The sequence below is a fragment of the Streptopelia decaocto genome (genome assembly GCF_964273445.1).
Source record: "Streptopelia decaocto genome assembly, chromosome: 6".
NCBI lineage: Eukaryota > Metazoa > Chordata > Aves > Columbiformes > Columbidae > Streptopelia > Streptopelia decaocto.
The window spans coordinates 24,583,476-24,598,304 of record NC_138660.1 but is presented as its reverse complement, the minus strand read 5'-3'; the positions used below and the strand labels follow the sequence as shown (position 1 = coordinate 24,598,304).

General features: G+C 46.5%; 2 protein-coding genes across 3 annotated transcripts in view; one reads left to right on the top strand and one right to left on the bottom strand.

Annotated features, from left to right (window-relative positions):
• The window catches only part of STAG1 (STAG1 cohesin complex component), a 173,895-nt gene extending 166,618 nt beyond the window's left edge, over positions 1-7,277 (bottom strand). The window contains exon 1 of the mRNA XM_082056882.1: positions 7,047-7,277. The gene's annotated coding sequence lies outside the window, so the exon portion shown is untranslated. The remainder of the gene's footprint in view (positions 1-7,046) is intronic.
• A 283-nt stretch (positions 7,278-7,560) lies between these two features.
• Positions 7,561-14,574, top strand: SLC35G2 (solute carrier family 35 member G2). Of its 2 annotated transcripts, XM_082055013.1 has the most exons (3): positions 7,561-7,792; positions 12,263-12,336; positions 12,782-14,574. In XM_082055013.1, exon 3 carries the CDS (start codon positions 12,804-12,806, stop codon positions 14,037-14,039), a length of 1,236 nt encoding a protein of 411 aa, XP_081911139.1. In that variant the 5' UTR covers positions 7,561-7,792; positions 12,263-12,336; positions 12,782-12,803; the 3' UTR covers positions 14,040-14,574. The 2 variants fall into 2 exon arrangements, with proteins under 2 accessions (XP_081911139.1, XP_081911138.1); XM_082055012.1 differs by lacking the exon at positions 12,263-12,336.
• Positions 14,575-14,829: the final 255 nt, after the last annotated feature.

Below are 14,829 nucleotides of genomic sequence, written 5' to 3'. Positions count from 1 at the left end.
ATTTTACTAACTCTATTGCCTGCGTTCTCCCACTCACAACAGTGAAGAGTGGATTATTCCATTCTACTCATTACACTCCAACTTTGGGGAACAGCAAGTTCTCGCTGCCATTCCACCTACCGTCCTCTCTTGCATCTCAGCAAATGGACACTACTGCCATCATTCAGATTGGCCATTTTAAATGAAATAGTACAATTTTCCACATCTCCTCCTCTTCAGGAACACATCCAGCATCTTGTACAATAACATGATAATCAGTATTCAAAAATACCCTAAATCATTTTGAAACAAATTAAATTTCAGCTCCATCTTATCACTGTTCCAAGTGGAGATTACAGAAACAACACATATTGAAGAGAAAAAACTGCCCATTTCGCTGGAGAAGGCAAGAAAGATGCACAAGCCACAGAAATTATGCCATTTCTTCTGACCCGCTATACCAACCCTTTTTAGAGGGATGAGAAAGGACACACTACAGGCAACTTTTATTTGCTTTATGTAAATACAAGTTTAAAAAAATCAGGTAGCGCTAAAACAGAAAAAGCCTCAAAGAGCTGAAGAAAAAAACTGGGACTCTGGAATAAAAAGAAGATGAAGAATAAACAAAGCATGATCTGTAACTAAAAGGGTGGAGTACCCAAAATGTCGCAATCTTTCAGAGAAGTCCTTCAAAAGGCTTGGTAGCTATTCCGTACCATTTTAATTCTCCATCTTTACTCACAATCCCATTCCCAGAGCAAAACGCAAATGTTACAGACCCCAGTTTGGAAGCACTCAAAGGCAGGCGAATCCTTAAACTTCAGCTCTGTAAGTTAAGGACGATCTCTATCATGGTGAAGTGCATTCCCTCTACTATATTATTTGTTTTGCAGTATCACTGCAACCATATTGTTTTGGTTTTTTAGAGCTCAGTATCCAACAGAAACAGACCAACATGGCTGTATTTTGTGTGCTTATCCTTCTCTCTCTCTGGCCTTCTCTTCAGTTCCTGCTACCAGTAACTATCACACTCTGGACCAGTTTCCACTGAACTCTGGAAAACAAAGATCCCAAAATATCTAAGTTTCTCTACATTCTTTAAAATATTCATTTCTTAGAAGAGAGATTCTTAATTCCTCTCCCCCAAGCAGTGTCCCATTAAAGTAAGGCTACAGGAAAAACAAAATTAGCAAAATTTGTAATTGTGTTTTCTCTCTCAGCTAACACTTCGTGATGCCACAGTCTAGTGAGCCTAACTTAGAAATTATTTTACAAGACAGATTAGTAGACAGCTAAACAGATGACAGCATTTAGACAGGGAAATCAACCCAAATTTTATACAGGAAAGTCAAATTCCACAAAACTAAAGGAGTTCTCCAGAACATCATTTACCCACACACCAATGGACCCTACTTGATAAAGCCTGCTTTAGTTTCCAAGAGACATTCAACATGATTCTTCACAAAAGGCTCTTACAGAAATTAAGCTGCCATGGCAATAAAAGGCCTTGCATGGATAGGTTATCTGGTTAAAAGAAAGGAAACAAAAAGCAAAACAAATGGTAATTTCTGACAATAGAGTAAGGAAGTCCCACAGGAATATGAGCCAAAGCCCAAACTATCTGAAACGTTCTTGCATCTGGCAAAGGAGGTGAATGCTGACAATTTGCTGAGGACACCAAGTTATTCATGGTAAGGCAGACAGGACCAGCCGCAGAGAATGGAAGAACAGAGGCTACAGAGAGCAGAGTTGGCAGGGGGAACGCTGAAAGGTGAGAGAGTTACCCACAGGAACACCAACTTCATACCCAGTGACGGGCTCCAGGCTGAACATTGCCACCCAGGCAAGCACACGCAGCTGAGCAACTCTGAACCTCCCACCTGAAGGAAGGGTCACGAGTTCCAGGACCACTTTTCCCTAAAACATTCCTGGTGCTGTCCTTGCATCACCCCTAGCAACACCTTACTCTGATGGCCTGACTCAATTCATTCACCGGGGAGAAAAACACCCCCTCCAGGCAGGTGGGTTTTGCCAGGTGGGGAATTCATCGCTCAGGGAAAAGTCACAGCAGCCGCAGCAGCGCACAAAGGAACGGGGCAGCTGTGGAGAAAGAGACTCCGCTCTCAGGTCAGCTCAGCCATCTTGTGCAAAGCCTCTGGCAGGAACAAGCTCCTGTGGACTGGACTAGATGATCTTTTGAGGTCCCTTCCAATCCCTAGCATTCTGTGATTCTGTGTGATTCTGTGGTCCTAGTGCACACATCTAAGAAAATAACAATGGAAAACTGCCATATTTATCACTCACTTATGGTGGAATTCGTTATCCCTCAGCAAATGAAGTTTTATTTTCCACATATAAACACTAACCCATTGGTATCTTCCTGGTCCTTGGGGATTCTAACTCTAAAAAGGAGAGAGAAAGCCTCACGTGGGGGAGAACAGATTCTCAGCTTGTAATTTGATTTTTGTTTCAAAAACCACCACCACATGCTATCCTTTAGTATACAAAAAAAAAAAAAGCATCCAAGATGAATAGTTTTGATTTTATTTTATTGTAGACAAATATTTGACATTTAGAAACATTTCTGACACACAAGTCTATTCCCATATAACTCTACAAAGAAACATATTTTTCTTAGGAGCTGAACAATCTGTCAACCCTGTTTTCACTCAGCTAACTTCCCAATATAAGACAAGTCTGCTATATGGAGAGTTACAGAATATAGACTCATTAGACCTATTTATAGAATAAATAGCAAGTATTCTGGTGAACTGCACAGCAAGGGACACAGCTGGATGTTGCTTCATGCTGCTTTCTAGGAAAACATTACTTTTGGGAACCACCTGAAACAACTTGCCTTTCAGCTGAAGGAGGACAGGCTCAAGAATTCAACCTCTGGCTCTTAATTCTGCAACAAGTGATTAATAACTGTGTGACTGGAGCTCAGAATACACTCCCACGTCAAGCTCTTGTGTCTAATAATGCTGGCAACTGTGGCTGAGAGGCCTGTCCCACCAAATGACGTCATGCCAGCAATGCCTTTTGCATATCAAAAGGCTGAGTCTACAGATCCACCCTGGGCAGGACCAGCATCATCATCGTGGAATCGTCAGCATTTGGCCATATAGAAGTTGAGTACTTGAATGCTTGAGGGAGGGCAAAAGCTTACATTTGGACCAGTTGTACCAAATACCATATTACCCGTACTTATAAATGGGAATTTTCTTACAAAATACGGTGGCTTTGAGATTGCAAAATTTGAAAGCAGAGTTACCAGATTTATCATGTTTATATTGAACCTACACATGGTACAGTCTTGGCTCAGTAAAGATACCCTGAGGAATCTATTGTCCAATGCATCCTGCTTTGTCAAGCATACTTCTATTATTAAAAAGCATTTTCTGAAATACTAAAATGCCTGCAGAGATGCAAATGAGGAAACGTGGCAAAACTATCAAAACCAGGAGAGTAGTTCCTTCCAACATCAGCAAAAGGACCCGAGTTACTGGGCATTCCCTCATGGATGATACACACAAATTGTCAAGCAGTGAAACCATCACCTGCATTCAGATATCAAACAGGACATGTCAGAAACTAGCAAGTAGCTATGAAATCACAACTAGAGAGAAGATTCCCTCTGCAGCTCCTTCAGCCACCTGAACGTGATGACTACCTTAAAAAAAAAAAAAAAAAAAAAATAGTGTGCACCTTCCCAAAACAACACTTGGTTTTGAAAGCATATTTTCAGACTGAAAAGTTACAACAGAAGGTCATAATGTTCTCTCAACTTCTTGTTTTCTAGAGGAATAAAGAAATACATCTTTCTATTCTGATCACATATTCAACACCTAAATCAACAAGGTGAAATCAGTTTGGAAAATAAAAATATTGCTAATAACAAAGCATATTTCTAGATGTCCTGGACAGAGACAACAAATCAGTTATCTGCCAGTGAACTCAAACTTGGTAGGATATATATTTCTCTTCCAAGAATGAAAACCAACTCTACTCCCTTCTATTTTTAGCTAAATGAGCAAACACAGTGGCACTGCAAGCAAGAGGAGATGGTAATTCACAATGGGCAAGTTTCAGAGCTCCACATGGTAAACTGGAGTGACCACAAGCAAAATGCAAAAACTTTAAAAAAGCGTGAAGCATCTTACAGATTTTTTTTGTTGACATTTCAAATCCCAAAGCCAGTACATCAGATTTAGGCAAGGCACATCCTTATCTTGGTGCCAGACTTCAGTATCACCTTTCTGGTTTTGACTGATTTTGACACCAGCAGCCAGAGCCTCAACCAAACACTTGGGCACTTGGAAGTCCAGAATGCTGCTTTCAGTACCTCTTGTGTTAACTACAGAACAAGCACTTTCAAATTTTCAGCAGGGTGTTTGATTCTTTTGTGCATGATACCAGAAAATAATTAACAAATGTTATGATAAAGGTATTTTCTTATCACAATAAATGACTTTTCTTAGAAAGTCATGACAAATAAGCATTTCTTTCCCACTGTGCCCTTACACTTCCAGAGGCTCACCCGCCCACTAAAACGCTATTTAAAATGCCAATGTTTAGCCACCTTGTATCGGGGCAAATCTTTGCAATGAAGGCAAAAGAGATAATCCAAAGTCACCAGAGCAACCTTGAGGTACATATTCTTCTCTAGGAAAAGGTTCTTTCAATTAAAAATATTTACTTCTTGAGGTTTTGAACATCCCAAGTAACTCATTTTGTCAATGCATGGAAACATTCAATGTTCATAAGCCTCACCTATCAAAAGGTGTGCTGCAGTTTCAGTAGATGTCACATAAAAATCTGCACAATACAAAGGGCAGGCTGTGGACAGAGACAGGAGCTGAAAAGCTTGGAGACCCCAGTCACAAAGGTCTTAGATCAGAGTTCCAGCTGCCCTCACAACTGTCCACAGCATATTGTGTCTGGACGCTTGGCCATAAACGCCATCTCCCATAGTGAATTTATCAACTTCAGCATGTTTATAAAATGTTCAGAACCATCAGAGACCATGAAGCTGCCACGTGCTCCAGTCCTCAATTGCAGGGTTTGTAGAGGGGCTGCTTTGAACCTCCACAGCTGGCACTAACTGTTCACTCATCTTGAGAAAAATACCTTTTCCCACCACCCCCTTCAACTGCTGTAATACCACAAGCATGTCTGTCAGCAGTAGAAACCAAGAATTTCAACCAAACACTCTTGTGTTGAGCAGCCAGCAAAGATTACATCCTATCAGATTAATCATAACCCTGGAGTTAGGCTCCCGCTCACCAGGAAATCCTGCTGCCATTTCAAAAACCTCTGCACACACGACATGTGCCTGCGCAGGCTACCCACCAAAAATTCATCACAGCTGAGTCAGAAAGAAAGAAATAATAAACTGGCCTCTAGTTCCACAATCTAAGAACTTCTTTCCATAGCCAGGACACCTTTCAACAGACAACATACGTGCTGCCTTGTGGTCCAGTGGTTTTTTCACGGATTAGGGGATTGTAGTATAGAAATGCTCATCGAATGACCTTGCTATCTACAGACGAACAAAAAAATCTCACTAGACAAGGCAAAACTGCTTTGGATCCAGAAATCTGGATTAATTCTTCTTCTGTAACACCCCTATCACTAGTGCAATAACATGGAAAAGTTAAGCAAGTCTTAAGATGTCTGAATCCAGACATTAATGTCATCCATCACACCAAACACGAAACAAATTTCAGAGTTGCATCAGTGGTGCGATCTGGAGAAGGCTTTCTGTCCCTCAGTAACTTAATAAACACTATGGCTAGACTAACTCTATAGAGCTATAAGTACCACAAAATCATAGGGAACATGACTGAAACCACCCATACTTACACAGCAGCCCAATTTAGCGTAATTAAACTCACACTGTCTTACCAGAAACTAAGTTTTTTGACACTGATACTTGGCAGTCACATCCCTTTAAGTTGTTCTAGGGATACTATCTTCTTTCTCCCAGCCACCGCTCACACCCCAGGAACACACAAAAAAGCACAGTCTGGTGTCCCAGTGCAGGCCAGTCACCAGCACCCATCACTGAATTCTTCCTACTAAGCAAAACCCTTGTTATTTTTGCTGCTCAACAGCACAGGACCCCAGCTTGGTGTTTCTGCATCTTCCCACCCCCAGCACCGGTCAGAGGCCATCGCCTACACCTGGCTTCTCCCCGGGGCCACGGTTCCCAGCGGCTCCCAGCTCCAGTACCACCAGTCAGTCCAAACTACCCCCCGGGCTCATCCCGCTGCTTCTCCCGCCCCGAGGGGCAGGGAAACACCCTGGGGCTGCCTCCCCGCGCCGGGCCCGGCCGGCCGCCCACCCCCCGCTATCCCCGGTGCCACCACACTCGGGGATAAGCAACGGGAGCAGCGGGCCGGGGGGTGCCCAGCTCCGGGGTTCCAGCCCCACGCTCCCCCCGGTTCGTGCCCCTCCAGTCCCCGCTGGACGCCAGCCAGACGCCGGCGGCGCTGGGGCGGCCCGGGCTCGGCCCAGCCCCAGGTGGCAGGTCGGGCCGGGCCGAACCGGACAGCCCACCAGCTCCCGCAACTTTCCCTCCCCGCGGCCGCGGCACCAACTCCGCCGCCGCCTCCCGGGCCGGCCGGGGGCCGCCGCCACCGTGCCCCGCGCGGCGGAAGCGCCACCCCCGCTCCGCCCGCGCATCCCCCGCCGCCGCCCGGGCCGCCCCCGCGGCCCAGCGGGAGCGCCGCCGCCGCCGCCCGGAGCGGGGCGCAGGCCCGGCAGAGGGAGAGGCCGCCGAGCTCGGCCCGACGCCCCCGGCAGCCCCGGCGGGGACAATGAGATGGCGGCGAAGAGCGCCGCGCCCGGGGGACCCGTTGCTCCGGCAGGAGCCGCCCCGCCCCGCGCCGCCTCCTCTTCCCTCCCCTCCCCTTCTCCTCTCTCCTCGCACGGGCAGCGCCCGCTCCCGGCCCGGCCGCCGCGGAGACCGAGCGAGCGAGCGGCCCCGGCCCGCTGCCCCCGCCCCTCGCGCCTCCATCTTGGATCGGCGCCTCAGCGCCCTCCCTCCCCCGCGCCCCGCTCACCTCAGGCCGCGCCGCGCCGGGCCGGGCGGCACCCTAGGAGCCTGCGGAGCGGCTGGCGCGCGGGGTCCGGGCGGGTGCGGGCCGGGGCCGGGGCGGCGGCGCTGGCGGGGGCCGCGCTCACCGGAGCCGCAATCCTAAACCGCCATCTGGCGGCATTTCCGACCCGCCAATGGCGCAGCCGCCGCCGCGCGCCGGACCCCCAGCGCCCCCTGGCGCCCGCGCGCCGACACTGCCCGCCCGCCGCCGCCGCCGCGCGGGGAGGAAGCGGGGGGGTGGGGGGAACGGAGGGCGCAGCAGGTCGCGGCGGCCCCGCGCGGCACGCGGGCGCCGCAAACGTCTTTCGCGCGAAAACGCCGCGCATGCGCCCCGCCGGCGCTTACTGGCGCGCGGCCGTGGGGCGGAAGGCGGCCGTTAGCGCGGCCGCCGAGGGGGCGGGGCGTCGCCAGGGCGACGGGAAACCGCTGGGGGGCGGCACGCGCTGAGGCGGGCGCCTGTCGCGACAGGAGGTGGGTGGGGCCGGGATGGGGCGGTCCCGCGCCCCGTGAGGCGGTGGTGGGCGCGGCCCGGGGCCGGTCTGGCGCTCGGTACCTGCGCGTCCGCCCCGGACGCCGGAGGGGCGGCCTCTCCTCAGCGGCTCGGCCGGGCCGGGGGCGCGGCGATGCGGCCCGTGGGCAAGGGAGCCGGGGGCCTCCCGGCATGGGAGCGGCGACCTGAGGCAGCAGCGCCGGGCGGGTGTTTCGGCACCGGTAAGCGCTTCGGGGCAGGAGGGGACGAGTTTCGCAGCGGGGGGTCGGCGAGGGAAGAGCCTGGCGGGGAAGGGGCCCGGGCAGCAGCAGCCCCTCCCCGCCCAGAGGCCAGGCCTGCCTCGAGTGCGGCCGAGGCTGCCGTTCCTGCTTAATTTCTTCTTCATCCTCACTGAACGCGCCGCCCGCGTTGGCGTTCGGTGCGCCCCGGGACCTCTGCGGGAAGTCCCTTCTGCCGGGGTGACAGCGTGAGAGTTGCCATCGCGACATGCGCCATCCCCGATGTAAAACTTCCGAGCCTCGTCTCCCGTTTCTCCCGGCCGTCCCCTGAGCCCCCGCACACACCGCACACGCACCAGCCGGCTGCCCTGCCAAGTTCCTGCAGTTTGCTGGGAGAAGATCAAAAGCAGTAAGCTTTAAATAAAATTTAACTTGTAATCTGCTCTAGCAAACCTAAACGTGCGTTCTCGTGCTCTGTGTCAGCCCATTGTCATGTACAATTTAAGGCCTTTCTTATACCTAGCCAAGCTAGTTTCATATACTGTAGGAGGCTGTTTAAGTGTTGATGTATTTTCGGTTCGTTCCCCCGTGCCTGAAATTGCAGTCTAAAGGGGTTTGTTCAGATGAGGGGTTTTGGAATGGGAAGTTTGCATTCAAAGTGGCTCTTCTTCCAAAATTACTTAATGCGAGTATTGCTGCTGCAGAGGGAGCAGTTGCAACAGGCGCGGATACAGAAATAGTATTTTTTCACGGAACAGGATGCATTTGGAGCCCTTATACAGCAAGAGAAGAGGTCAGTGAAAGCATGGTGTCATATATAATCCCATTGAAATTGCATGTGGCAGTTTTAGTGAGCTAGCACAAATATAGGTTGTTTTTTGTGTAGGAAAATATTATCAGGAATGTACTGACTGTGGGGTTTAAGTGTAGGGTTTTTATTTTGATCCTATCAAGGTGTACTGGCTCTTCCTTTAGGCAATGCTGTTGGATGTGACTCAATTTGAAGACCAGTTTGCTTTATGTATATGTTTATGTATAATGTGTGCAATTGTGCTTAAGTACAAGTAATTGTTATTTCATTTCCTTAAAACTTTTTATTATTCATTAAATTTTAATGAAGACTTCAGTTTCTTTGCATATATTTTTAATAAAATTGAGTGATATCGTCAGACCATCTGGCTAAAAAGATAAAGTTGCTCTGATTTTCCAGTGTGCATGTTATCAAGTAGTTTAAAAGCAGAGCAGAAATGTAGGCTGCTGCAGTGATACCAACGTTTAATTGCCTGCTGTGCACCGTATGTTGCCTTTACTTCCCCCTGGGTTCAGGTTGTGTTGCACTAGTCAGACATCACAAGCGCGGGTCCCTTGGCATGTGCAGTTGCCTGAACTATCAAGCGTGGAAGAATCACCAGCAAGGTTAAGGTGGTTTAATGGAGAGGGTGCCAAAAACAGGAATTTAAGAGATTTTCCTGCACCTGATAAGAGATCAAAAGAAAAACCTGCGTTGTGGGAAGTCACTACGCAAGTTCAGCAACTTACATGGGTTTGTAGGGATGGAGTGGGTCTTTCATATAAATAATATTCAGGGGAAATTGTCTGTTGTTATCTGACAGAGATTGCTTACAGCCCTCTGATAACCTGGGTCTAACCTGGTCAGATTTTGGGGGACTTTCCCCAGAAGAGGCAAAGGCACACACCTGCAAGACCAGCCTTTCAGGGCATGGGGATAGCTGGCTTCCTAAGGACTGCAGTTGCCATGCCTGCAAATCTTTCGTAATAACATTTCAGTCGGCTGACTGATTTTGATCGATCTGGCAGAAGATGAGAGTATTTTTCTGGAAGCTTATTAAAAATTCGTGGTTAGAATCACCAGTCAGACCTCAAAGCCTTAATTCCTTCAGGCACTGCAAGGAGAGCTCAACCTCCCACCCTCCCCTAGTCAAGTGGCATAAAATCACTTATTTCTACCCTGCTAATTAGCATATATGTAGTGACTGGGGAGAGAGGAGGGGCAGTTTGGGTTTTTTTCTGTTAAAATAAATCATTGTGTGTATTCTGTTAATGATTTGCGACATTTATTGAATCCATTGTAATTGTTTGTTCACCCACTGAAAAATGGGGTTCACACTTTTGGCAGTCAGTGATTTCCAAAAGCTAGTGATTTAAATTGGTGTCCCAGGCTGTCGTTTGAATTGGGAATGTCTGCTTTGTTATATAGTATGAGAATTTTGTGTGGCGCTTAATTTTCATCCTTGTAGTAAAACTGATTCAAAATCAAATTATATCCTTCATAGAAAATGCAAATAAATTATCTTGTTTGCAGATATGAAGCAAAATAAAAACTTCATGTGATCTCCACAAAAGGCACTAGCACAAAGAGAAGTACCAAGTTTTCTGCAGAGGCTGTGCTGATTTCCATTTATTTTAAATTTGTGTCAGGGACAAACCTAGTAGACTTGGGATATACACTAATCTCAGACTCCATTGAAATTCTTGCTGGTTGAGAAAAGCAAGGTCACCAAAGAGTACAAATAAATGTACTGCGTGAGAGTTGACATAACATGTCATATACTCCGTATTTAGTAGAGATGATTAAATTTTGGTTTAAGCGCTGCTGTTTGTTCTCTATTACTTCTCATCTCCTGCCTTTCTCATTTCTCATGTGCTTGCTCTTCCAGCCGTTAGAATTCCTAGCGCTGAGCAGGAGGCAACACGGTGGCTGTGTAGCACAGCCATTTTGAGCTATGTGTTCGTCATCTATTGTTTTCCTCCAGAGAGATCTCTGAATACATTACACAGGTCCAGTGCAAAATTTGTGACTATGTTTTGTCTCTTTTCTATACCCTCTTCTGTATTTGTGGGAAGAAAATGTAATCTAAACTCAGGAAGTGAGAAAGTTACCATCGTATACTAATAGTTAAAAAATAGTGATTTGGGATTTGTCTTCAAGAACCAAGTGGCAGCATGTACTGAGCTGTTTCTTAATGAAATGTCTGAGTTTATACAAGCTACATCCACTGTCATTCTAATAATAATGCTTGTTGTGCACCTTGTGTTGTCTTTTCCTCCCACTTACTTTGTTCCTGATCCATATATTGTGCCTTAAATCAATATGATCTTAGGTTTTTTTAAGATGTGGGGACATCAAGGCAGAATTGTGAATTTATAACACAATGAAAACGCTAGGTAAGAAAAGTTGTGCTTGTGAAAATCACTGCCTTCCTGGATTCATTCAGTGCATTCTCCTTTAAAATAATCAGAAATTAACAACTTATCTGAAGAAAAAGTACAAGGAGCAGGTGGCAGATTTCTGGTCGGGTGTTTTTAAATATTTGATGAGTAGTTTGAACTGCCCACTAGTGCAGCTGATACTCAGCTCTTACCCTCTTTTATTTACTCTCCTTGTCATTTCAGCTGTTTCTTCTCAAGTTTCATGCAGTATTTAAACTGTGCATTAACAGACACTCTGGAGTGCTCCTCCAGTGTTTAGCGGCATACTGGGTATGCTTTGTTTTTCCAGCTAAGCTCGGCTGAGAATGGCTTGGGAACAGACAGAAGAGCCTCCTGAACAGACAAAGGTGTTTCTTGTCCTCAGACCCTCTCACATCTACCGATCTCTGCTTCATTGAGGGGTCTCGGCACTAGGAGCACAGTCTGCCAAAGCAAGAGGAAGGTGGTGCCCAGGACCCCTCGCTTACCTGTGCCGGGCCACACTGGTGCTGCCGCCTTCCTCCAGCGCTGGGACTGGGCGCCTGCCTCTCTCCCCACTCCCGTTTAGTTTGGGAGTAGCAGGGGGTTCAATAACCTGTGAGGAAAAGGGAAGAATATCCTGTTCTTATGTAAATTATTTTTGCCAGGAGATAGGCAGTGCTTGGCTGTCATGGGTTATGGATGGAGAAAATGCAAAGGCTGAAGCTGGCCACAATATTTTTAAAGCATTTCTGTGAAGAGCAATTGCCCCCACTTTTACATTGCCTTTTGATCTCTGCTCTCCCTGACAAACATCCGTGCTCTTCAGCCTGGTTGTCCACCTGGCTGTGGTCTTGCACCTTCAGGACCCACTTGCTCTGGTGCCTTGGCCCTCCCTGCGGAGAAGGGCTGCAGGACTCTGATGGTGACTGTTCTTGTGATAAGTTGTAGGAACATTACGCTCACAAATCCACCACTTGTTCTTTGCATTAGTTCTATCCATAGTTCCGAGAGATGGCTGAGGGAGTGGCTTTGGCAAGATGACACTGATTACTTTCTCTCCGTTGAAACATTTTTGGGTTTTTTAGTGGTGTTCTTTTCATAACACTGTACCAGGGTTGCCAGTTCCCAAAGAACATGGCCTCACAGGCTAGTGCATCTCAAATTTTCAGCTTTGGAAAACAAGCTGGATGTTTTGTGCCTGCTTTGGGAATGACTTCCTGTGCTGAGATGATTATAATATTTCCTATTTGGTATCTGAGAGCATCTCCTGTTTCTGTTTAGACATCCGGACAAATATGTAGATGACCAAGAGGTGTTTTCCTCCTCTGGCTTGGGAGTAAACCTCTCAGTAGCAGGTAAAGTCTGCATGTGTTTATTTGCTGGGGCGAATAGAAGGCAGGGAATGTTGCATTTCTTCTGTAGTGTTGTATCATTAGCAAGCAATTAACGATAATTCATAACTACAGGGTATCTACCATGCAAAAAGTTTAGCAAGAGAACTTCCTCATTAGAATAAGAATATACTAGAATGCATTATATGTACTGTAGAGAATAAGAATATAAGTAATTTTCAAAAATTAATGGCTAACGTGAAGTTCCACAGTTGGCTTTTAAGGAGATCCAAATGCCCTGACTATCAAAGGTACAGAGCGGTACCTCACCAGAAAATGAAAGCTAAACCAAGAACAATTGATAAAATAGATAAAAATAGCTTGAAAACGCTAATAGCATTTACATACTAATGAATCTCTCTCTATTCGTTAAATAAAAATAACAGTGCATCTCCATTTTTTTCTTAAGACTAGGACATTTCTCGGAGGAAATGGATATGTCTTCCCAAAAATACCCAGTCAAAAAGCGAGTGAAAATTCATCCCAACACAGTAACAGTGAAATACACTTCTCATTATCCCCAGCCAGGGGAAGAGGGATATGAAGATGTTAATGAAGATGCTGGAGTATTTATGGAGGATAATCCTAAGAAAAGACTACTGAATGATGGGAAAAAGAGAGAAAGGACCTTTTTTGGTACAATAGACACCCAGCTTCAGCCAGCACAACTGCCAAAACCCGATGAGATCAGGAAATCCCATCATTTTCCTGAAGGAAATATACTGCAGTCGAGGAAAACGTGGATAGTCCTTTTCGGATCTGCCATGGCTCATGGATGTGTGGCTCTAATTACAAGATTAGTTTCGGATCGTTCTAAAGTGCCATCCCTGGAGTTAATTTTCATCCGTTCAGTCTTACAAGTGCTGTCCATTACTGCCGTGTGTTATCACCATGAGCCTCCCTTTGGCCCCAAAGGCTACAGACTCCGGCTGTTCTTCTATGGGGTCTGTAATGTCATCTCTATCACTTGTGCTTATACCTCATTCTCTATAGTGCCCCCCAGCAACGGAACTATTATGTGGAGGGCCACCACTACAGTGTTCAGTGCCATTTTGGCTTTTTTACTCGTAGATGAAGGAATGGCTTACATAGACATAATTACTGTAGTTGGCAGCGTGTTTGGTGTTTGTCTCGTCATGATCCCCAACATTGTTAAGGAGGAAAACTCTTTGCTGAGCACCTGGAAGGAAGCCTTTGGCTACACCATGACTGTTATGGCAGGTTTGACCACTGCTCTCTCCATGATAGTCTATAGGTCGATCAAGGATAACATCAGCATGTGGACGGCACTGTTCACCTTCAGTTGGACAGGAACGGTGTGGGGAGCGTCCACCATGTTCCTACTTCAAGAGCCAATTGTCCCACTGGATGGAGAAACCTGGAGCTATCTCCTTGCCATCTGCCTGTGCTCCACAGCTGCCTTCCTGGGGGTCTATTATGGCCTGAGCAAGTTCCACCCCGCTTTGGTCAGCACCGTACAGCACCTGGAGATAGTCATCGCTATGATCCTGCAGCTTCTCGTGTTGCGGATCTTCCCCAGCGCTTACGATCTTGTCGGGGGAGCAGTTATTTTGGTTAGTGTTTTTTTCCTTGCATGTTATAAACTGTCCTGGAATAATTTAGGAAGACAAGATTATCAGGAGATTGTGGATTCCTCCATTAAATGATTCTAGGTGTCTATGATTCTAAATGAATTGCGGTTTTGCTGTCCAATTCTGGCTCTGTGACCATGTGAAAGTAACATATTTCAGCCCTGTGGTGTTCTAGCATAGTGGCCAGGTCCTCTCTCTACTCTTTAAATTCAGAGCTGATGTAGCAATGTTGGTTATTTCCAGACTTCCATGACAGGTGAATTTGTTCTAGTGTGTACAACCACTGACATTTTGTCATATGAGAAAAGGCTATGTGTCCTGAGCACATTGAGTGCGTGAGCAGAAGCACAGGCTGGCCCATGAAAGTACAGGCCAAGTCATAAGCATCTTCACCTTCCCCAAGAGGGATTCACTAGTGACTCGTTCCTGTGCGCTGAGCACAGTAAAACCATTAAAATGGTCAACCAAAGTGTTCATATCCTCTGTAACACTTCTTGTGCTTTGGATGCAGTATTCCAAATGAAGTAATGCTAATCTGTTTGTGGCTAAAACTTGCATTTCCTGGGTGTATAAAGCATAAGTCAGTAAAGCTTTTTGTGCTTTGTGGTTACATTTCTGTCTGAATTGATGCAGGAAACCCAGACCTCCTGTTGGGGAACAAAAACTGGATCTCCAGTTGTGCCACAGCTGTGAAATAAAGGTCCCCCAAAACTATTCTATAAGGTCCATGATAGATAAAAAGATCTACCCCTGCAGCAGAGCAATATTCTTTCTATGGAACCACTTTTTCTAAAAGACATTTGGAACATTATGCACAGGAGAAAAAAAAAAAAAAGGAAAAATATAAGACTGCATTTGAGATTGA

Bases quoted from the DNA above. Each gene is read 5' to 3' on its own strand.
- SLC35G2 (XM_082055012.1), top strand. From the start codon at position 12,804: ATGGATATGTCTTCCCAAAAATACCCAGTCAAAAAGCGAGTGAAAATT.